The 23883-nt window shown below is 34.5% G+C and overlaps 1 protein-coding gene across 3 annotated transcripts in view; it reads right to left on the reverse strand.

Annotated features, from left to right (window-relative positions):
- Window positions 1–23883, reverse strand: part of TRPC1 (transient receptor potential cation channel subfamily C member 1) — a 67989-nt gene that overhangs the window by 43436 nt on the left and 670 nt on the right. The window contains exons 2-4 of one of the 3 annotated variants that reach the window (XM_061193595.1): window positions 13449–13603; window positions 7130–7231; window positions 2906–3108 (exon numbers count right to left, since the gene is read on the reverse strand). In XM_061193595.1, coding sequence (XP_061049578.1) covers window positions 2906–3108; window positions 7130–7231; window positions 13449–13603 — 460 coding nt within the window. The remainder of the gene's footprint in view (window positions 1–2905; window positions 3109–7129; window positions 7232–13448; window positions 13604–23883) is intronic. The other 2 variants (XM_061193596.1, XM_061193597.1) reach the window with 2 other exon arrangements.

Below are 23883 nucleotides of genomic sequence, written 5' to 3' on the forward strand. Positions count from 1 at the left end.
ATTAATTTTTATGGTAATTAATTTTATCAGATTGTCTCTAAAAATGACTTTTGTATTAATCTACATAGTCATGTCTCAAAATATGGATTAGTGACAAAATGCACAGGAAGAGTGACTGCTAGTACTGGTGGCAACCAACTATGCTGGAGTAATACTGAAGAGCCATAGTATGGAAAGCAATTAGATATAATCTGAAAAATAATGAGGCTGCCTCGCTTTATTAAATCTGTCATTTTTGGTATTCAAAACACTATCAAAAGTAATGGTGGTATATGAAGAGGTCAGTGATTTCACCACACAAAATATATGCATAAAAATGGACAAAATTTTTTTTAAAAAATTAACTATTTCAGGTCACTGGAAATTGTCTATTGAGAATCAATTATTGGAAAACTGCCAGAGCTTCAGGCAGGAATGGCTGGAATCTGCGGCCTTCTCACCTGAGGCTACCTCTTCACCTCTGCCTCCAGTTCACTCAATGAGAACTGCAGTTTTCCAGCCTGAAGCTGGTAAATCTGTATCTTTGTGCTAAAGGGGTAAAAATCAATTCATTGGGAAGCAGAAACCTACAGCTCTGCTGGCTGAAAGGATTAGACTTAGTAGAGATGAACAAGGAAAACCTGCAGCTTTGCAAGACCAAGCTTGCAGTCTGATTTGAGACAAAGAGTGGACCAATCAGAAATTTAATAGGGAGATCTTGGAAACGAGAAAAGATATACAAGGATTCATATATAGTCTCCACAAATCCCTGGCTGACTAAAAAATTAGGCATGTGTGCCAAGCATCAGAAAGTCTGATAAAAAGAAAAAGACAAGGAACTCTTGAGAAATGGCTGCAACTTTGAATGCCTTCTCCAACTAACCCACAGACTGTTCGTTTGTGTCTTATATTCCACAAACAAGTGAAATCATATGGTGTTTGTCTTTCTCCGTCTGACTTATTTCACTTAGCATAATGCCCTCAAGCTCCATCATGTTGTTGCAAATGGCAAGACTGCATCATCTCTGAAATTTAAATCCCAACATCTTAGAAATACAGATTGCCTCTCTTCCTTATTGCTAGTATACTGACTCTTCAACATCACTGAAACCTTTACCCATCCCTTACTCATTTTGTTAGCTTCCTTTTCTCCTGCAGGTCTGCTTAGCAATTCCTGGAAATGACTTCAGTCAGATCCCTCTGACATCTGCTATAACTGTTTTCTCAAACATCAATAACAAACTCTCTCAACGTCTTCAACAAATATACCAGACCATCCCTAAATAAACCACACTCACATACTGTGTAAAATGCCTTTTACCTGTTAATTCTCATCTATACTTAAACACTGAGCTCAAGCCACAGCTCCTCTAAAAACTTTCAAAACACGCTTTTTCAACACCTCAAACCAAGACAGGTAAAGTGTTTTCTCCAGCTCCAACCCCCCCACCTCCAACTGCTTAAACTACACACATATTTAATAAGCATACCTAATAATATTTAATAATATTTGAAAAACATTTATATTTAATATTAATAAAGGATTTTAATACTAGAAGAAGCCTTAAAGATTATTTCTGCTTGTCATTTTATAGACTATTTTATTTTATTTGCCAAGCTGCATGGCTTGCAGGATCTTAGTTCCCTAACCAGGGAGTGAAACTGCCCTGTCAACTTCACTGACACTGCCCTCCGCAGTGAAAGCACAGAGTCCTAATCACTGGATTGCCAGGGAATTCCCCATAGATTAGTCATTTTAAAACTAAAATGTTAAATGAAATTGGCATAGCTATTAACCAGATCTTATCAAAGAGAAACACAGATCTCATTGTAAAATAGAGTTGAAAATAGAGGGACTTCCCTGGTGGCGCAGTGGTTAAGAATCCGCCTGCCAACGCAGGGGACACGGGTTCCAGCCCTGGTCTGGGAAGATCCCACATGCCGTGGAGCAACTAAGCCTATGCACCACAACTACTGAGCCTGTGCTCTAGAGCCAACACAGCCAAAAATAAATTAATTAATTCATAAAAAAAAAAAATAGAAAAAATTTCCAGTATAATCTCTGCAAGTAAACATTAAATTGATTCCCAGGAGACTTTTCCAATTTATGGATTTGTGACTATCTGTTTAAAGGTGAGGAAGGAGGGAGGGTGGATGGTTTGCAGCTTTAAAGCTAATTTCAAATATACTGTACAACAATCCTTAACTAGAAAACAATGTCAACGGATGACCTGGGACTTCCAAACCACATTTTCTGTAGTAAATGCTATACTTGATATTATTTCAACTATATCTGACTACTATATAGATAATATATACATAAAGGCATATGCTGAAAATTAGATTCTCAAGTCTAGCCCAGAACCATACACCTTATACAACATGCACATGTGTGATCTTGCTCAACCCATCCAAGAAGGGGTACTTTCTTGTTCATTCACTCCTCAGTTGTTCTTAATATTTTTGACTGGGGAGAATGGGAAGAGAAAAAGACTCAAATACTGTGTGAGAGGGGAAATAGAGGCATAACAGGTTGAATATCTAGTTAGATAGATAATAGTTTTTATTTTCTTATAAATAAGACAGGAAGTGGTATCTCCACCCCTTCCAGTGCTTGGAAATTCTCTTAGATTAATAAACTCCGCTTTTAAAAAGCAAATAGTGACCCCATCCCTGACCAGCAGAAGTATGAGATAAACCTTATTCATAATTTGAAATTTTTTCCTAATTATTCATCATTTAGTAAATACTTCCTTAAAATGCAGAACTCATTGTATTAAGCAAAGGAGCTAGAAGTCTGGCTTTCATTAGTCATTGCAGTACCATATTTCTTAAAGTAGACATAGAAAGAACAACAACAACAAAAACTTCATTGACATATACCTTACTGCATCACACATCTTAATTTAAACCTTAATTTTCTGACCTGGAATGTCGGAGGCTGTCCTTTTTGTTTTTTGCAGAACACAATGTACATTCACAGCCAACCGCATGGGGCTTAGGTAGAGATACATCCTGTTTTAACAGCATTGTAAGAATTTCATAGTTGTTACGATGAGCAGCTAAAATGACAGGTGCAACATCCATAGTTGTTGAATACTCAGGATTCTGAATTCGCTCCATTAGTTTCTGAAAAATATTTATATAAACATCCAAAAGTTCTTATTTGTGACTTCAAAAAAACATTTATCTAAAAAATGTAATGAAAAAAATTGAAGGCACAAAGAATATAAAAATTATTTTGAGGAATACGATAAACATTTTCCTAGGATCAAATCTTTTTTGAAACCTCAAAACTTAACTTTAGTTAATAAATGCAATATAATCATGACAGACAAAATCTTCAATAGGAAATGTTCATACAGCCAGACTTCTGTTTTCCTAACAAAGAAGAAGGGTGGATAGCTAGAGAAATACTTTAGGAGAAAGTGTTTCATTTTCACAGGATTATGGAAACATGCATGACAAGGATAAAGAACAAGAATTTTAGAAAAACAATATAATGGAAAAACAGAAATGTTAAAAGTAGGCAAAATATAAATGCGTGAGAAAAAAATTTTAATTCCACCTCTGTGGCAAAACCTTGCCAAATTGATAGCAATGAAGTTACTTGAAAGGGATAAGTAAATAGGAGGCACTCTTCATTTTGTGTAATTCTCTACATATTCTCAAACACCACCTATACAAATGCACAAAAACACTAACAATCATAGCTCCTGGAACTATTAGGCAGTTTACATTTATCATCTCATTTAATCCCCACAAAAGCCTGCAAAATTGAACATTATAATCCCCATGAAGAAACTGAGGCTCAGAGAAGTTAATGTGCCCGGGCTACACAACAGAGTGGCAAAGTGCAGATAGACCCCAGTTGAGTGTTACTCTGGAGGCTGAGCTCCTTTCACTACATGGGCTCATGCCTGGTGATTGCATGACACGAGGAAAGAAACATTAGTAAATAAAGAGCAGGATTAAATAAAGAAGGTTGACTATTTTATGACTATTACATATTCTTTCTAATACTTATCACTTTTTCACAGATGTTTTCCTGTGAGCTGTTTGATTCCATAGTATAAGCTTATCAAGTTCACCATTAATTTTTATAATTTTTATTAACATTGTAAAAGTAGTGCACACATTATAAAATATCTGAAAAATATGCAAAAGCAGAAAGAATAAAAATGCCCATATTCCTACTACCCGAAACATTTTACAGTATTTCCTTTTTTTTTTTTTTTTAAATTTTGTTTTAGAAGACAGTATTTCCTTTTAGTCCTTTCTCCACCACACCCGCTTTTTAAGGGCAACTTTGGCATGAATGACTTGGCACCAACGATTAAAAACAATGGTCCTTAATATTTTGAAGATCAAGGACCCTTATAATGATCTCGTAAAGCTATAACCCAGAATCTTCTGGAAAAAAAATTCATGTACAGAATTTTGCATGCAATTTAAGGACGTTCATAGACTCTATGTTCAAGATATTTTATTTTGCTAATATAAATAACACTACCACAGACAAATTTATGAATACAGCTTTTTCAAAATTCAGGATTATCTCATTAACATAGAACCCCTGAAGTGGAATTATAGGTCTGAAGGCCATGAACAATTTTGAAGCTTTTTATACATATTATCAAAGTCCTTTTAATAGTTTATGTTACCAATAATATAGGAATGTACCCACCCACTAAGGTTTACTCACCAGCACTGAGCATGATCACTCCCAATTTATGAGTGAAAAAACTATCATGAAATATTAATTTACTCTTCTTTGATTACTGGTAAATTTTAGTATTTTCTGACATTCTTATCTTTTTTTTCCTCTTTTATGAATAGTTTGTTTATACACTTCCCATCTATTTATTGGGGACTTCAAATTAATGAATTTATTTTAAAATTACAGAAAAATCTAAAAATTTACTCCATTCCCACTAATTACAAAAAAAGAGGTTATAAAGAGGAGAAAATCATATTTAATCCCTTAAGAAAAAAAAATGGTCCTTATTTTTCCTAAGAAACATAATTAACTGTGTGAAAAACACTATTAGATGATTAAAGTTCCTAATTTCAATGCTCATAATATAATCTACATACTATCAAAAAAAAAAACTGTATTTGAAAGTGAAAATTTATCAAAAGACAATTTTGATAAGCCAAGAATATACAATGAATTCACTGAGATGGTAAAAAAAAAAAGTATATAAAAATATTTGATACTGCCTGTCCAGTTGTAATGAGGCCGTTAAAAATGTGATCTTGTCACTGGAAGTATTCAGGCAAAGGCTGGATAACTTTCTTTGTTAGAGATAGTGTAAAAAGTGTTCTTTCATTGAGTAGGCGAGGACTGCCCAGCCTTACAACTCAGTATTCGATTGGCAGTGGCAATGGTGATGAAATGATATCAGTCAGTTGCTCCAATACCCTGGCACACTACACTCACCCTCCCCAAGAGTGTAAATGGATTAAAAGGCTAGAAGGTGGAACAGGTATACCAAAATATACTAGTAACTGCAGGATAGGTGTCAGAAAATTGAATAGGATTTCTGATCATTTCTGATCTTTTGGATAGGAGTTATATTATTGGCCCTTTTTTCTCTACTCTTGTTGGCTGCTTACCACCACTTAAACTAGTTGGAACTATCCTCTGGAGAAAGTCATGCTTACACAAACTTTGTAATAGTTTAAATGAGAGAAAAATATTTCAGTTAATATATGATAAAGTATGCAATTTAGGGGAGCTTCTCTTCACTCTCAGAAAATGGCAGATAATTTGCAACCAATTTATAATTCTTTCTTAAAATAATATTTTTCTTCTGAGTATAGCCAGTTTATACTCCCGGAAATTATTTTTACTGATTGCTTTACTACATCCTCACCAATAATGAATGTTATAACTTTAAAATTTTGATACACAACAAATATCTCATTTTTACAGTAGAATTTATTTAATTATTAGTGACTATCTTCCTAGTTACAAAAGCAATAAAGAAAAATTTTAAAGTAAGGAAAAATATCCTTAATTTGGCAATGTGATGACTGCTGTTAGGTAACATTTTGCTACATTTCCACACAGTTCCTTTTCTGTGCATATTTTTAATCTCAGATCATATTATATGTACAGTTTACTATTCTCATTTTTTCCCTTCTGTATCATATTTTTTCATGTTCCTAATTATTCCTTTAAAAATATCATGTTAATATATATGTAATTATTTATGTTTAGAATCTTCTATTTTGGGATGTTTAGATTGTGTCACATGGTTTTTTCATTGCTACAAATAAGATTATAAGTAACATTTCTTTCCACATTTCTGACCATTTCCTTGACAAATTCCTAGAGGAGGAAGCGCAAGGTTCAAGAATATGAACATCTTTCTTGTTTATGACATATCCTGCCAAACTGCTTTTCAAAATACCCTCTTCCAGTGGTGTATGAGATTGTACTACGCCTTTGCCATCAATGGTTATTAGTTTTTAAAAAAAACTTTGCTGTCTGATAAGCAAAAATTAGTACCTCGTATTTGATTATTAGTAAGATTTAATATTTTGTACTTTCTTTTGAGATTTTTCCATGTCTTTTATTGATTTTGATGTTTTTCATCAATTCATCTAATATTAAGATTATGAATTTGAGATATATGCTGGAAATATCTTCTGAAAGTTATCCATCTGTTTGCTAAATTTTGCCTGATGTCTTGATTCTAGAAGTTTAACTTCTATACAGCCAAAGGCTGTGCCACTGTGATTTTTCTCCAAAGTCCTTCCCTCCCAGTCAGTTAAATATTCACCTACATTTTCTTCCAGTTCTATGGTTTCACTGTTTATATTTAACTTTTAAACGCACCTGGAAACTAATCTGTATTTTCAACTTAACCTGCAGAATGTTCCAAACTAAAAATATTCGATCACACTGGCAAGATTATAGAAATATCATGAATTTTAAGAAGGTTTCCTGAGAGCAACATTAATTATTCTTGCAAATGTCTACTTACTTTAAAGCAATATTTTACAGAGTAAAAAAAAAAAAAAAAAAATCTATTTCTTTAAAACAAAGTAAATTGGAGGGGAAGGAGAAAAAAATGGCAGTGGGGCGGGAGATCTATTTTGGTTTAAAAATCCAAATTAATAAATATTTAAGAGTACTAACTACTATAGTTGGTCTTGATGATCGTTTTGGTCGATGATTAAGTAGCATATCAACAGCTCCCACTACTTCAGAGTCGATTGCCACCAAAAGTGCATCTGCGGACTTTAAAAAAAAAAAAAAGGTTAAAAATGAAAATGGAGGATAAAAAGGTAAACTATTTATTTTTACTAATTCATAAAGAAAACTATTTTTTTTTAATTTAAACTGTATTATATACAGTAATACTGAATTTTTTAAAATTTAGACTGTCCAAATAGTACATTTGCTAGCCTTGGCAGTACTTCAGTGTACCACAACACACATATTTTTGTCCTGGTTTCACTGAATGAGCTGGTAAAATAATGAATGCTTGATAGTGGGGTTTACTAATGAAACAGTGCTGATCTATGCAGTATTTAAAGTTGATACGTTATGTTTTTCAAGATGTTTACTCTCGAACTTTGGACCAAAAGAATCTTCATCACTCCAAATCTATAAAAGAAATTGCCAAGAACAATTACTACAGGTAAAGGATTGTTTTCTGTCTGATAAAAATGATAATCAATGCAACCATGAGGCTAGGGGACAATGAAAAATATGTTAACAGAAGGCGGGGCCCCTCTGCGCTCATCTTTAAAGCACACGTGGCTGACTGAAATGGTACAAATATGGCATTAATATTAGCAATCTTTTTCTTTTTTTTGGTGGTACCACACTGATTGCGGGATCTTAATTCGCTGACCAGGGATCGAACCCAGGCCACAGCAGTGAAAGTGCCGAGTCCTAACCACTGGACCACCAGGAAATTCCCAACATTAGCAATCTTATCAAGTAAAAATCACAAAGAACTAGGATACCAATGTCCTTAGAGACAAGAGGGAGAAGTGACTTTATAGTTTTACTCCCAAACTATAGGTCATTTTGAAGCTCCAACTTTGACAAGAGGAAAAAGTAAATAAATAGAAGCTGAGGAAATGGAGATTTTTCAACTTTTCAATAAAACAAACTCTTCAGTCCTATTGTGATACTTGGCAACTGAGACATCAGGTTTGGGGTTTCTTTTTGTTTTGCTTTGTTTTGTTTTTTAAGGAAAACCATAAAGGCAGAAGCAAAAAGTGGGGATAAGTAATGATTTAATCTAAGAAAATACCCTGATTATTTAAAAATGTACCCTGTACATTTTTAAACTACTATAATGTTTAACAACTATTTAAATCAATATTCTCTCCCATGAAAATGAAATTATAACAGATCTTTAATATTCTTTGTAGCTGAAAAGAAAGCTTTCATCCACTTTCTCTAGACGTCAAAAACAGGACTAAAAATGGCAGACTTTATCTGGATGTCTAAAAATAGGACTAAGTACCCCAAATAATTGGGTTGGGGTCACATTCAACCATTAGGAACTGCCTATGTATTCCTATAGGAAAAACTCCCCACCCTCATGGGAAATTTAATTCATTATTTTATCCCTTAAACATTTTAGGGTTCACTGGGCTGTAGCCTATTCTTTAAAAGCTAGCGCTATTATTCTTCTGCTTTACAAACGTTTCTCTTCAGTTTTTACTGTACTTGGTCAGGTGAAGCAAACAAGCAAAAAGAACCATGTGTTCATTACTATTAAACAGTTCATTTATGGTTTTTAATTTTAACCTATAAAGCTAACTATAGTAATGCCACTGCTCTCAAAGTCAAAACACCAGGCAACTCCAATCATCTGAAACATAGCCATGGATCTAGCTGCAAATTTCTCCCCAAACCATACTGAGCTGTCACAAACTAACTTCATGGGCATTATTTCCTAGAAGCAACTGCCTCACCCACACCGACTTAAGAGTTGTCTATAAATGACAGACACCTGGCTTTCCCAAGTACCCTTCAGGCTAGATTAAAACCAACAGAGAAGGGAGGAAGGATGAAAAACGGCTAAAAGTGGATCATTGAGAAGATAAAATATCAGCATAGCAAAATCACTATCAATACAAAGCAGTCTGAAGCCACTTAATGTAAGGAAAAACATGTCAATAGCTTCAGACTATATGAAGCAAAGTAAAATGATTAAACTCTCAATGATTCCCACTTACAATGGTAAAGTTAAAATTAAATTCAGATATACTATTTAGTAAAGAATAAAGAAAGATTAATGTTAAATCTTTCAATGCTTAAAAGGATAAGCTTCAGGTATAAAAAAATTTATGTAAAAAAGTCATGTAAGGAGTTGCCCTGGACTTATTCTGCACAATGCTGTTACTTGATATATCAAAGGCAGCTCTGAAGGGAAAAATGTTTTAAATTATTTTTTAAGTATCTCTAGGTATACAAATGTCCTCAATAGTTTTGCTTCCTAATTTTTCACAGATATTTGACCATTCTTTATTAAAAGCTATCCAGTACACACCTATTATGTATTAATGAGGTTACTATCTCCCTTCTCACCTCAGAATTTGTCTTTTCAACAATTCCCATACTCTCTCCTCTAAGCTCAGATACTCATCTACTTCCTTCCTTCCCAAAGCTAAATTTTCCACCTCGGTATTCTATTTAGCGCTCTGGTCTTCTACAGGACCTTGGTCCTTCCTTCGCAGAAACACCAGTCCCAGCCTCCACCTCCCCAAACCTCCCAAAACATGAAATACTTCTTCACTCTTTGCTAACTTGACATGATCCTCTCTTTCTCTCACCACTAGAGTTTTCTTTCTCTCACTCTCACTCTCAAACTCCCGCGTGTCATTTTCTCTAATTCTACTGATGCCAGTTTCAAAATCCAATGGCCTTTCCTACCATTTTCCTTGATTTCTCAGCAACGTAATAAAACCGTTTCTTTGGTTTTCACAACGTTGCGTATCCTAACTCCTTTAATGAAACCTTTTCCTTCTAATGCCCTTTATTAATGTAGATGCTCCCTGAGAAAGAATCAGCACTAGTTGTTTGCTCTTCTCTATGATTTCATCCACTCTCATGATGTCGGGTCATCCCCATGGCCACGACTGCTGTATCTCTCCAGCCCAACCTCTCCCTAGAGATGTCAGCTTTCCACTGGAAACTGCCTGATAGCCCCAAAATAAACAAGGCTAAAACCAGAATTCACAGTTCTCTGCCCCAAGTTTGACTTCTCTTCTTAACTTCCTGTTTTTCTTTCATCATTCTCCCAGTAAACCATGTTTAAGATTTTCAAATCATCTTGGACTCCTTCTCAATCCCCCCCTCCAAATTTAAATACTAAGTTCTATCAATTCTTCCTTCATAACATCTCTCACATCTGCCATTTTTTCCCCTATTCTTATAGCCGGTATTCCAGTTCAGGCTTTAACCTCTTCACATCTGGATTATTATAAAAACTGCTCACCCAAGCTATTTATAGCCTTCCTCACTTCCCATTTTTTAATCTGTGCTGAACACAGCCACTAGATTAGTTTTTCTAAAATACCATTGGACACATCACATCCTTCCTCAAGAATCATTTAATGATCTCACTATCATATAAAAGCCAAATTCCTTAGACTGGCATTCAAGCCCTTTTCATCAGTTTTGTCTTAGTTATTTTTCCAGATATTTTCCACTACTACCCAACCCAAATATTTTGTTCAAAAAGGCTAAGTCAATTCACTGTCTCAAGAATATACATTTACATGCCTTTGTTTACGTCCTTCTCCACCTCCTGTTCCCACCTATCTACACATTGTTTTACAGTAGTTTTAGGTAGCAGGTAAAAGCATGGACTCTGGAGCCAGAACCTGGGTTCAGATTCCAGATCTGGCATTTATGGAGTAACTTTGGGCATGTTACTGAAACCTTCTGTACCACGGTTTCCTCCTCTATAAAATGGGGATAATAATAGCACCTATCTCATAGAACTGTTGTAAGGATTAAGGAAGTGAATATATTTAAGATTCCTGTCACACAGTAGAACTATATAAATATTAGCAATTATTAATATTTCAAGGCTGAGCTCAACTGCCATTCTTCCATGAAACTTTTATTGCTAGCTCTAAACCACAGTGATCTTCTCTTTCTTATGTCTCCAAAACATTTACTGTGAACCACAAAAGTTTAAATATAAAACAGGGTTTCTCAATGGTGGCATTATTGACATTTGAGGCCAGATAATTCGTTATCATGGGGGGCTGTCCTGTTCACTGTAGGATGATTAGCAGCGCCCTTACCTTCTACCCGCCAGATGCCAGTACTAACCCACCCCCAAGCTGCAAAACCAAAAATGTTCCCAGACATTGCCAAATGTCCCCTAAGGGACAAAACTGCCGGTTGAGAGCCACTAGTATAACACAAGATAAAATACATGAAAGCACTTTGTAACCTCAAAGCGATAAACAAGGGTCAAGTACTATTAACACTCAGCATTTACGAAATAACACTTTTGTATCATTTGATTGATTTAAAATTCATATGCACTTTCATTGTCCAATTAGTTTTAACATCCTTTAGTACAGAACTCATGTTTTACATATTCATTTCCACAATCACACCCAACCAAAGGCCTTGGACATCTGTTGATTGACAGATAAGACATAGGTAATTTAAGACGGAACACAGTGAACTGGAAAGAGCATGGGATTTGCAGTCAAAAGATTAGGTTCAAATTTTAGCTTTGCCCTTGCTTATTTTAGAACTTTGGGCAATTCATTACAGTCTATGAGCCTCAGTTTTCTTATCTATAAAATATAACATCTAGACAGCTGGCTATGATGTACAAATGTGATCAGGTATGTGAAAGAACCATGTATATTGCAGAAATTTTATATACATAGAATCTTACATGTAAAAAGACAAAATGATTATTATATCAATACCCTAATACCTCTTTTACATAGAATCATCAAAGACTTTCTTTGCGACATTATTTTATAGGTAACTGAAGCTTATGCCTTTAGGTGTTTAACTTTGAAATTTAAACAAATTTGATGGAAGTTTTCTGCTTTCAGAAGTACTATATATATTCTTCTTTCTTCTAAAGTAATACGTACTGAATATAATTTAACTTTCTCTTACTGACTCTGGGCCATTGTTATAAACATCAATTACCACTCTAACATACAGTTCCCTTAGAGATTATCAGGTATCTAATGCTATTGACCTCTTTAAATAGAGTCAGAGGTACTGTGCCTAATTTTTTTCCACTGCAGCCTCATGCCCTTTCTGTTGCCCCTGTAATTCTCTATGGATTAGAAAACTAAGTAAGTGTGTTAAAGCGGAATCTAAAGTAAGAAAAAACAGATTTTGAAGGAGGACTCCAGAATTACCCCTATGATAAAGTTCATAAATGGGAAACTTCACCGCATCTACCCTGGCTACTCAGAGGTATTTTTCACTTACTTCCTGGTTCTCGGGGGTGTTCTGGATAAATGAAATTTCTGGGAAAGCAATTTATTTCTACTCTAAATATGTATACATAGAGACAGTACCACATGTTTTAATACATATATATGTATTATATTTATATATATAATAGAAACGTACATAGGACTAACCTACTTATTTTTAAAAAATCTTCTATGAGCGCTTCCTGATACCACTCCCAAAAATGTCTCGTTAGTTTAAAGCTACAAAAGAGCAAACAATCATACTGTTTGGAAGAAAAAAAAGAGCCAGAATTCATATGCCAAGTCCCATCATAAGCAAACCAAAAAGGAAGGAAAATAATATTATTAAATTTCCTTCCGATCTCTTAACTGAATTCTTTCAAGACATACACATGCTTGCTTTTTTACACGAACTGATATGAAGACAAGCAGAAAGGTCAATGTTTTCCAGTTTAAAAAATCCATTCACCTTTAGCTATAAGCAAACACTAAATTTCAGACAAAAAGGACAAACTAATAAAACTTTGAAGAAAATCAAATTGAAAATCGCTTTGTAAGTGAGGAGCATTCTGTTTTTATGCTTGTAAATTACATGGGCCACAGAAATACCTGTTCCCCTGATACTTCCAGAACACCTGTACTATTTTTAGATATATAAGGTAAATAGTAATATAATAATGTAAGTAATAAAAACAAAGTCATCTTTAATAAGTCATGATAATTTACCTCTGTCGGACGGTTTAAAACATATAAGATAAGGGGCAGGAGTGAAAGTTGGGAAGAAAAAGATAAATCAAGTCAAAATACTATACTTTTTTAAAAAGGGTTTTTTTGGTTTGTTTTTAAATTTTTAGTAGCTCAAAACAAAATAAAAGGTGAAAGAAAGAGAGAAGAAGAATATAGAGAGAAAGGAAGGAAAGAAGGAAAAAAGGAAGGGAGGAAGGAAACTAGAAAGAAAGGAGAAAACATGGCATATCTAACAGTACTTAGAAGCTACTGGATAAAATTATCTAGCCTTGTACCTGACAACCGTAGTCCAAAAGAAGCTGCAGTATATCCAAGTTTTCGTTTTCAATAGTTATGGTAACAGCATTTCTCCCAAGCACATCTACGCAATTTATGTTCAAGTCACCTGAACTGTTTTCCTCCAAAATCTTTTTAACCATATAATAGTCACCTAAATAACAATATACAAACATAATTTAATATCCATGACATATTAAATGACTGTAAAGAAAACTTAGCCTGTTTATTTAAAAGATTAAAAAACGTAAACTCATTTTTGTATATGGAAATGTGCAAAGAAAATGTGAGCATTTCCTTGCTGAAAACTTATACCCTGATAAAAGAATATGTATATCAGTTGCAAACATAAAAAGTAGAAAAAATTTAAATGTACAGTTCAAAATAAAAGTTGTTTAAAATTCATAACTGATTGATTATAAGGAGAAGAACTTTCAGAAGATATTTAAATAAAGAATGTCTAAAAACATAGACTGGGTGCTAGCAAAATAAGATATAAGCTTAAAGGATTTAAGTTTTATATCTCAAATACATACACACATTTAACTGTTAAACGGTTAAAAACGAGATCTAGTAATAAGTGGAGATGTTATAAAGAGGTTTTACAGGGGAAAATACTTTGGAAAAGCAGTGTGAACGTGTATATGCTTGCGGGTATGTATAGTAAAAGGGAAATATGTCCAAAATTCCTAGTCTCCTCCCCACTCTCCCCACACACACACACACACACACACACACACATCTCATTAATGAAGCTGTTTAGATTAAATAATGACAGAATATTCAGCTCACAAAACTCTAAAGCAAGACTATGACTAATGCTGGTAGAGGTCAATGTCAGAATATTTCAAAGCGAAATCTGACCTGTCAGGATTATGCAGATTAGCTTCTGCCTCACTCTACCCCACAACAAAACAGCTAACTCATAGGGGGAAATGAGAATAATTATGGAGGTAATCATTTTCACAGAGGGCCCACTATACTTGTCTGCTAACCAGCTGGTGTAGCAGGTAAAAGGGGAATAAATCAAAAGAGAAATGCTAATTAAATGGAGAAAGAAAGCAAAGTGGGTTTTGTTTTATTTCATCTTACTTTTTAAACATACGATGAATAAATGATTTTAAGTGACTTGCAAATATAGCTGTTCCTTCGAAGTCTATGAATAAGAAACAGGAAAAGAACAATCAGAGTGGAAATCAGAAGGAAAAAAAATGATTTCATGATACAGAAAGAGAAAATTCTAAAACTGGACTAAATGAGTGAATAACAAAGAAAGGTAACAGATTTTTTTGGTTAAAATTTCAAATAAATTATGCTATTATTTTTAACCAGTGACTTTAAAGTCCCCACACATTTTGGAAGATGTTGAATGGTAGTTTTCTTGATGGTGTATCTCCTTAGTTCCCTCAAGAAGAAAACTAGTCACAAAAAGAAATTATTTCCTCATAGAACTACTAATTAATATTTAGACACTAATGTTCCATGGCAAAAAACTTACCAAACACTTCACAAAGTAAAGTCTTAGTCACAAGTTGAACCAATATGAACATGCAGATAGATCAGTGAAAACTTATCACTAATACTGGAAAATAACTTTAAAATCTTATTTCAGGTGAATTGATTTCAATATCTTCGTTGTAGGAGAATGCTACCCATAAAAACCCTTGCTCTATTTTCTTTGGTTTCATGATGTGTCTGGGTGAGGATTAGATTTTATTTATCCTGCTTGAGACTCATTAGGCTTTCTGAAGCTAAGGACTATGCCCTTCATTCATATGCAATATTTTCAGCCATTCTCTCTTCAAATATTGCTTCATCCCCTTATTATTTTTTCTCCTATTGGAACTTCTTTAGACATTATGTTAGATTGTCCCATTCTAACTTCTGTGTCTCTAAAGATTTTTCTTCTTTCTCTTTTTCCTGCATTCTGGATAACTTCTTCAGATTTCTCTTCCACTTATTCCTCCTTCAACTGTTTCTGCTGATTATTCATTAATTTTATTTTTAATGACTACATTTTTTATTTCTCTAAGTTTTATTGGATTCCTTTCCAAATCTTTGATTTACTTTCTTATGTTTTAATTTCCTTATTTTAAGCTTTTTGTCATTTTAAACATACTTATTTTATGGTCTCTATATGATAATTATCTGGAGGTCTTAGGGATTTAACCCTATTCGTTGTGTCTATTGTGATAATAGGTGACTGTCTTCTGAATTTTTTAATTGGGTATTGCAAACTCAACTTCATGCAGGTTAACTGTGGGAAACTAGGCAGCCTAGTTTGAAAGCTTGTCCCACCAAGGATGTTTTGTGTTTGCTTCTTCCAGATAACTCAGAGGTTTTGCTACCCTATGAATCCTTTTTATACTAATTTCTCAGTTTAGGTTTTCCCAGATCAAGTAGGTAATATTAATTTAAACCCCAAGCCAACAAGAGGCAGGAGCATAGTTACGAGTTCTTAGGGAAGTCTTATTTAAAAGGTTCTTTGTAGTCTCCCTGTGCTGATGGACCGGTTCTTTTCCTCATCTACCCCTTTGCTAAAAGTGTAGCCCTTTAAGGATCCTGGTTTCATGTTTGGATGTTGTTCCAATTCCCCCACTTTCTACAAACTCAAGGCTTTGTAACCTGTTTCCACAAGGGCATTAAAATTCAAATCCCAACAATGCCCAGACCAATAACTCTTGCTCCCATCCACGGAGCAGTCAAATGTCAGCTCACACACTCCTCTGTTTTTCAGTCTTTTCTTTATGTTTGAATCTGTTTTCCTTACTTTCCTGAAAGCTCAGCTGTTCACTTAAATGTATGTTTATTATATTTTATCTAGCATTTCTAGGTGATTTAAAACAGAAGGGTTTTCAGATTATTTAGTCAGCCATATTGCTAGAGACAGAAAAGTATAGAGAGCTGTATAAATATAATTCTTATAAAATTTTATAAATTTCACATACAGCTAATGGTCAAAAACAACGGCTACACATTTTTAAAGTTTAGATTGCTGTTTAAAAAGTAATTGTATTGCAAATGTCAGATTCTACAGCTTTAAGGTTTCAAACACTATTCCCATTACAGTTAGGGGGCTATACAAAGAAAAAAAACCTTAGAAATCAAAACCAAATAAGTAATTTTCATCCCTAAAAATAATAAAAATTTCCACCCTGTCATGGCTGACACACTCACGCAAATGAACAATTATAAACTATAGTCACAGAACCTATAGGAAACCTAGACTGGTTTCTAAGCATTCTACCAAAGTTTATATTTGCAAGCCATTTAAAACAATGTACTGTATTCAGAAAGCCCAGAACAGTCTTAATATTTAGGATGAGTGTATATGTAAGAAGAGGTGAGTAAATTTAAAATATATAGCAAGAAGCTAGTTATAGAGCAAGGATTACAAGTAAAAATGCCTTCTTGGGTCAGGCAAATTTAGAAATGTTTTTCATTTTACACTGAAGTTGCTTTTAATAGTTACATACATCTTTCATCTTTTAGAATATAACATATAGAAGGAAACACAACATGATCCATTTACTTTTTTGGCTAGATGGTTGTCTTTTTTTCAGTGAAGGAAAAAGAAACCTTTTCGATCAGTTCCACCAGTATCTAAATTCAACAGCAAAACTTCTCAGTCCCCTCTCCAGAGTATCTCCCATACTTATCCACTTGTACCCATGTACACTGTAACCCCCAGTTCAAGACACCATCATCTCTCTCCTGGACTCTGCATTAACGTCTTTACTGACACAGCTGCCTACACTCTAGTACAGGGGTCAACAAACTTTTTCTATAAAGGGCCATATAGTAAATATTTAGGTTTTTGGGGCCGTATCATCCCAGTTGCAAACACTCAACTCTGCTCTTGCAGCACCAAAGTGGCCACAGACCAAATGTACACGATGAGCTCCAATGTGTTCCAATAAATATTTATGGACACTCAAGTTTCAATTTCATATAATTTTCACATGTTATAAAATATTATTCTTCTTTTGATTTATTCCCAACCATAACTCACAGGCTTTCCAAAAACAAGTGGTGGGTGGATTTGGCCTGTGGGTTGTAGTTTGCCCACCTCTACTCTAGCACCACCTCTTTAGTCCACTCTCCACCCAGCATTCACAGTGATCATTTTAAAATTCAAATCATATCACGTTTTAAATCCTCAAGATTTTTAATCACACTTTAAATGCCACAATCTTTTCGTGGCTTACTAAGCCTTATGGGACCTGGGCCTTGCTATCATTCTGCATTTACCTTGTTGCCACTCTCTCACTTACCCACTATGATCTTTCTACACCAATGCTTCCCAAACTGCAGGCTGAAACCCATTAGCAGTCATGAAATCAATGTAGTGAGTCCTAACCAACAATTTAAAAAAATGAAATAGTATATAAAAATACTGTTGCAATCCCATGGATCCTTAGCAACAAATTCACCCTGGCCAACTGTGATATATTCACCCTGGCCAACTTGAGAAAGACAGTGGAGATATGTTATAGTATCAGTGAAGAACTGGTAATCATCTTTTCTTCATTGGCATCTCATTTTATTTTCTGACATATGATGGTAAATTTCAACGTCACTGAAATGGGAGTATTAATGTCGGTCAGTTTAATTTTATGGTAACCAAATTTTCAGTTAGTTGTGAAGTATGGGAGAATTTATCTGTCAAAAAATCTGTAAAGTTTTTCAAACCAAGTTTTTCTAACAAACTTTTTGACTATGGCAACTGCAACATTCTTATTGAACTATTACTAAAGACACTTAAAACAGAAGATTTTATTATTAAGAGGAAAAAGAATGATGAAGTAAAAAAATACAAAGCCATGATCAAATTCAATTGTTGGATCTGGAAATATAAATAGTGACAATACTGATTAAAATGTTAACTCTACAGCAAACTTCAAATTAGTTTGAACCAAATACTAAAAAGAAAAAAAAAAAACACATGCAAGACTTTTAGAGTGAAGACAATTTAAAATGTAGTTTTACCAGATGTGCAAAACCCAATATTTATCATAGACCCCAACATGTTTGTAATCACATTGTTGTGGATGAAACCTTCAAAATTAGATACTCAGAAACATGGTATGCTGAACTGTCTGTAGTATTCTGAATATTTTTGGAAAAAGACAATTATTACTATAATTTCTTAGCCATTTATGTCTGTTACTTAAGACTATTAGTGATAATGAATATCACCTGGAAAAGAGCAAACTGCTGCAGGAAAAAATTATACTTATATCATAGAAGGTAATGCTGATTTTTTTAGAGTAAATTAGTTTATAAATTGAAAATTATTAACATATTCTTGAATTTATTAGAAGCAATGTTTACTTTGTAATTAGAGTCTGGTATATGACTTGAGATCTAATTCACAGTGATATTACAAGTTGTATAAAACTTTAGTTAATATCAGGTATGCAGTAATAGTTTCATAAAGGATTTATTGTGTTGCTTAAATTTAATCTCACATACACTTAAATTATACATATTTATAGAACTGAAAAAGTACACTATGGATCAATATAAATTAAGCTACAAAAAATATAAAAGGATTAGTGATGGAGCAACAAATACGACCAGGAAATAAACATATAGGAGTTTTTTGGTTTTTTTTTAAATTAACAGAAGCTATTAATAACAGTGCTGATCACCACTTTATAGGTCACAAAGTTTGGGCATCCAAAGAAATTCTACTGAATCTCATAACTATACTGATATGGTATTGGAATTCTTTTAGTCCTGATAATTTGTTTAGGCTCTTAAAAGTCACTACTTACCTCTTAGTGATAGCTTTTGAACTCATTACATATTAAACTACTAATCCTAGATCTTAAGCTTCTTAGTATCATTAAATTTGGTGGTCAGTTATAAGGAAGATATTTCTAACACTGGAAGCATGGAAGAAGGTTGCAACAATACCTATACAATAAAATTTAATCTTTTAACACCCTTCCCCAAAGTTTATAATATACTAGGTAAAGGGGTTTGGCTTGGGTTACATTTTTTTAACTGCCCAGATAAAAGACTGACTGTATACTAAGAATATCCCATCTTCCAAATCATAAATAGGCCATTTAAGTTAAATTGAGCATTTGTTTCTGCCCTTCAGACAGATCTATTAGGCACAAACACACTTTACTTCCCTTACTGCTCCTCACAAGAGCACAAGAGAGCATCTCCAGTACAGAAGAAGCTACTAAAGGACAGGGATGTAGTCAGTTATTTCTTGATAAAGCACCTTTCTCCAGTGTCCTAACAAAATTAACCTGATAAATAGTCAGATGATGAATTATAGAAAAGAACAGCAAGTTAAAAATGAAATAAAGAAGCATACTTCTGGAATCACTACAAAGAAATGCCAGTATTATACTACTATGAAGCAGCTAGCTGCTCAATGATTAGCCTCTTATAATAAAACTATCCACCAAGATTCTGGTGATTTAAGAGTCTTTTTTGTTAAAATAAAGATGAACCATACACTATGGCACCACTGGTGATTTGAAAAACTCTCCTGTACAAAATACTTAAATGCTTAAATACTAATGACAATTTGTGAAATGCCTGTAGAATTTTGTATATAGTACCCTCTTTACCTCTCCTTTCTGCAAAGTTTTCTTCCCTCACAGCACATACCTCTTAACATTAGGTGTCCCTTGTCGACATAAAACTTCTTGGCAGTACCCAGTACTCTGCACTTTTTCTTCCCACTGCCATCCTCTCCAACCCCAAACACTTCAAAATCTCTTTTCAAATAGCTTTTTTTAAAAGTCCCATTAAATATATTAAGTGTTATTAAAACAACAGCTTAATATTATTTCTCCCAGAAATGTTACCCATTTCAAAAGCATGCTAAGCCAAAGGTATGCAAAGTTTAAGCAGAATTCAGGCATCAAAGCACCCTCCATACAACGCAGCAAATCAATACCACAAAGGTGACACAAGATCTAGATTATTAGACTGAGCCCAAGAATAAAGGTGAAATTCAGCTCTCTCCATCCCTCCCCTGACTCCATGCTGAAATTTCAAGAAGGGCCTCCTGACTTATTTATTGCAAATCGAATTTCCTGAAAATGCTCTTCATGAAAAGTTGGCAGGGACTGAATCCAGACTGAATCCTTTCATCATTTTCTTTTTCTACACAAGAACTGATTACTGATCATCAGCAAATTAAAGGGTTTAATACTAAAGCTACCATCTACTCAACAGTTACTTTCAAAGTGGTGAATTAACAACTATATTTAGCTTAGGTGCTCCCTAAATAAAGGTATTAATTCTTTCTCCAGCCAGCAGGTCTGAAGTTAGACCCCTGTCTCCCACAAATAAAAGTGGCTCATTACCATACTAATTCTCAGTGTGAAAGGAAAAAGACTTGGGTGGTAAGAATCACTGCTTAATATTCCATAAAACAACACTCTTGTTTCAGCTCTTGTTTCAATTAACCTTTACCTCTAAATTGCAGCATTCTATGTCTAAAAAGAATATGTGTACTTTCTGAGAATTTTATGTTGGGTGGGGGGGCCAGACTTAGCTTTATATAACTGGCATAAGAGCCTTCAATTCACTTTTTCTTCTAAATTTTACGAAAAAGAACCGATGTTACCTTTGAGATGATTCTGACCCACTTTCAAGATCAACAAAAGCCACTATTAAGTGGCCACTACCTGGATCTGCGCTTGCCTAGATCTATCGGACTAATAATTTACATAAAAGCTAGCTGTACACACTATAAAATCAAACTATAAAATCGTTTTCTTTCCTACCTTTTTTTCTTTACTCCTTAATCTGTACACACCTTTCAAGGCGTCACCCATCCACTAACAAACACATAACCCCATCTCCACAATTTTTGCGTTAGGAATTCTCCTTAAGTGGAATACATTACGGACATTTTACACATGTAGTGTAAACTTGATAAATGAAAAAAGGATGAGAAACATAGATGTTCTAGAGTGGATCTGCTCTTGTGCTATTAAAGCTTTTTACTTTTATTGGATAAATATATAATCCATGGAAACCACAGTTAATAAAACATTCACAGAGAGCAAGTTTAATTTCCAATTAGTAAATCCAAATATGGATGTGTCTTTTCTAACACAAGTGATTTTCATTCATTCAACTACAACTAGATCAAAACTTAGTGGTTAAGAGTACAGGCTCAAAATAGATCCTAGTTCTACTACTAACTAATGTAACCTTGGGCAAAGTAATTCTAAAATTTTGCTAAGCCTCATTTTCCTCATTCATAAAATGAGGATAACAACATCTGGCTCATGGGGTTGTGAGGATTAAATGAAATCATCTATGAAAAGCATATGCACTCTACCCCAAAAGCTGTCTCAGTCAATGTTTGCCATTTGGCTTGATGAAAGCTCCAAAGTAATAGTGGAAACTATAGCTACTTCAGCAAACTTTTCACTTTTAGGTTTGGTTTGGGTAACGCTAAAAAAGGTTTAACAATATTAGTGAATATAAACAAGTAAACAAAAAAAACTGCTATAACTCAAATATATTTTTTCAGCATAAATGTATACCATAAGTACATGTAAGAAATAAGCCATTTTTCCAAATCTAACCTAAAAATTCATTTCAACATACCTGAAACAGAAAATACCTATTTAATCTCACTTGTTAAAAAAAGTTTTAATTTATACGGGGGAGAAAAAGCATGCATATTTACTTTCCACCCTACCCCCAAAAGCCAAATCTCTCCAAGGATCTTAATGATATTATAAAAGGGAAACTGACGAAGAAAGAACATCAAGGCTATTTCAACTAGCACTACTGGACAGGCTACAGAACTGTCATACATTCAAACTCTTTTGAGATATGTCATGCAATAATCCTAAATATACACACCATACAAGTACTTATTCGAGCTATGTTCCATTATGACATTCCTCTGTCCTCAGTTTGACAGGAATATTAAATTGCCTTTCTTGACATGATTTCTGTTTGCTTTAAAATAACCATAGCTCAGTAAGCTGGGGTAGATGTAGCAGCCACTTACTAATTCTAGTACAACACTATTTGTTCCCTTCCTCTCTCAGAGAATTTTTGAAGGAAGAGAACTCAGACTATCCACTCCAGAAATACTAAATAATTTTACATAATCCACAGACTGATATTTATGAGGTTATAGACATACATTTTATGTTTCTTCACATTTCCAAGACTCTATGAACCTGTCCATGGTGGACTTTCACAAATGCTTTCATAACATAATTTCATACTATTACATAAGATCATAAAAGGACTCATGATGGACAGGGGTGGACTTTGTTTATACATCAATGTGTTTTCAAAAAGTTGTATAAATAAAATCCTATCTCACAGCAGTAAAGGAGGTTAAGGAGGCTGTCATTTATTTTAAAAAAAAACACATACAGACAAAAAAAATCCTCTGTAGTTAATCTTTTCACAGTGTAAGTTGCCCTTTGGGTTTATGTTTTGGAAGTTTGCATGATCCTAAACATTTTTCCTAAGCAAGCATGGCCACTGGAAGGCAAGCTGAATAAATTTAGAAAGAGAAAATTTACAGCACTTTTTTACACGTAGGAAATAAAAGCAGTCTTAGGGCAACCAACTTCCCATTCTTTTTATTATATTCATCAATAGAAAGCATGCTTAAGTGAAGAGACTTTGTTATGGCCATAAAAGTGATCGATTTCCAGATTTTTTTAAAAAACGAAAACGCATTAAATATATTCCACATTTTTGCCCTGTAATTATTTTGCACTACTTTTATTTCCCAAAGAAGGATGAGGAGCAATAAACCTTCCTCTCTAATAAAAAGCATGAACAAAGTTGTTCCATAAATTTGGAGAAACTCTGGAACTTAGGCAGAATTTCTCCATAAAGTGCTGTCTTTATGTCCACCTAGGATATTGACATACCTAATGCCATTCAACAGTCACTGAACACAAGGCACCGGGTGGCTGGAGTTAAATAATACAAGTAAGGTTTTAAAGAAAAAAGAAAACAAAAAACCAGCCCATAAGCAGGAGGAACCTTAAGCAAGGACATGGGATTTTTTCGGACTGAAAGGTCCAAAGCTAGACAGAACCTCTGGGATTCCAGAAAGAAAGAACTAAAGCCCCAAGCGGGAGACCAGGTCATTCAAGTGGTCAGTAGCGCAGGTGAGGCTGAAACCCTAGGGTCCCGGCCCCCACGACGCTCCGCACGAAAGGAGACCACTGGGCAGAGCCGCCGGCCCAGGTGCGGCGCTCGGAGGGCGCCACCCGCGGCTGCTCCCGCCCGACAGCTCTGCACTCACAAGGCAGAGGCGGTGCCGGGCAGCCCGGGAGGTGCAGCGGGCGCGGCGCGAACAGACGCTCGGCGCACGAGGAAGAGGGAGTGCCCCGAGTTGAGGCTGGGGAGAGGATGAGGGGTGTGAAGGACACGGGCATCCACAAGCAGAGAAAGGGGCCTAGC

This window comes from Eubalaena glacialis, chromosome 6 (assembly GCF_028564815.1).
Source record: "Eubalaena glacialis isolate mEubGla1 chromosome 6, mEubGla1.1.hap2.+ XY, whole genome shotgun sequence".
Taxonomy (NCBI): domain Eukaryota; kingdom Metazoa; phylum Chordata; class Mammalia; order Artiodactyla; family Balaenidae; genus Eubalaena; species Eubalaena glacialis.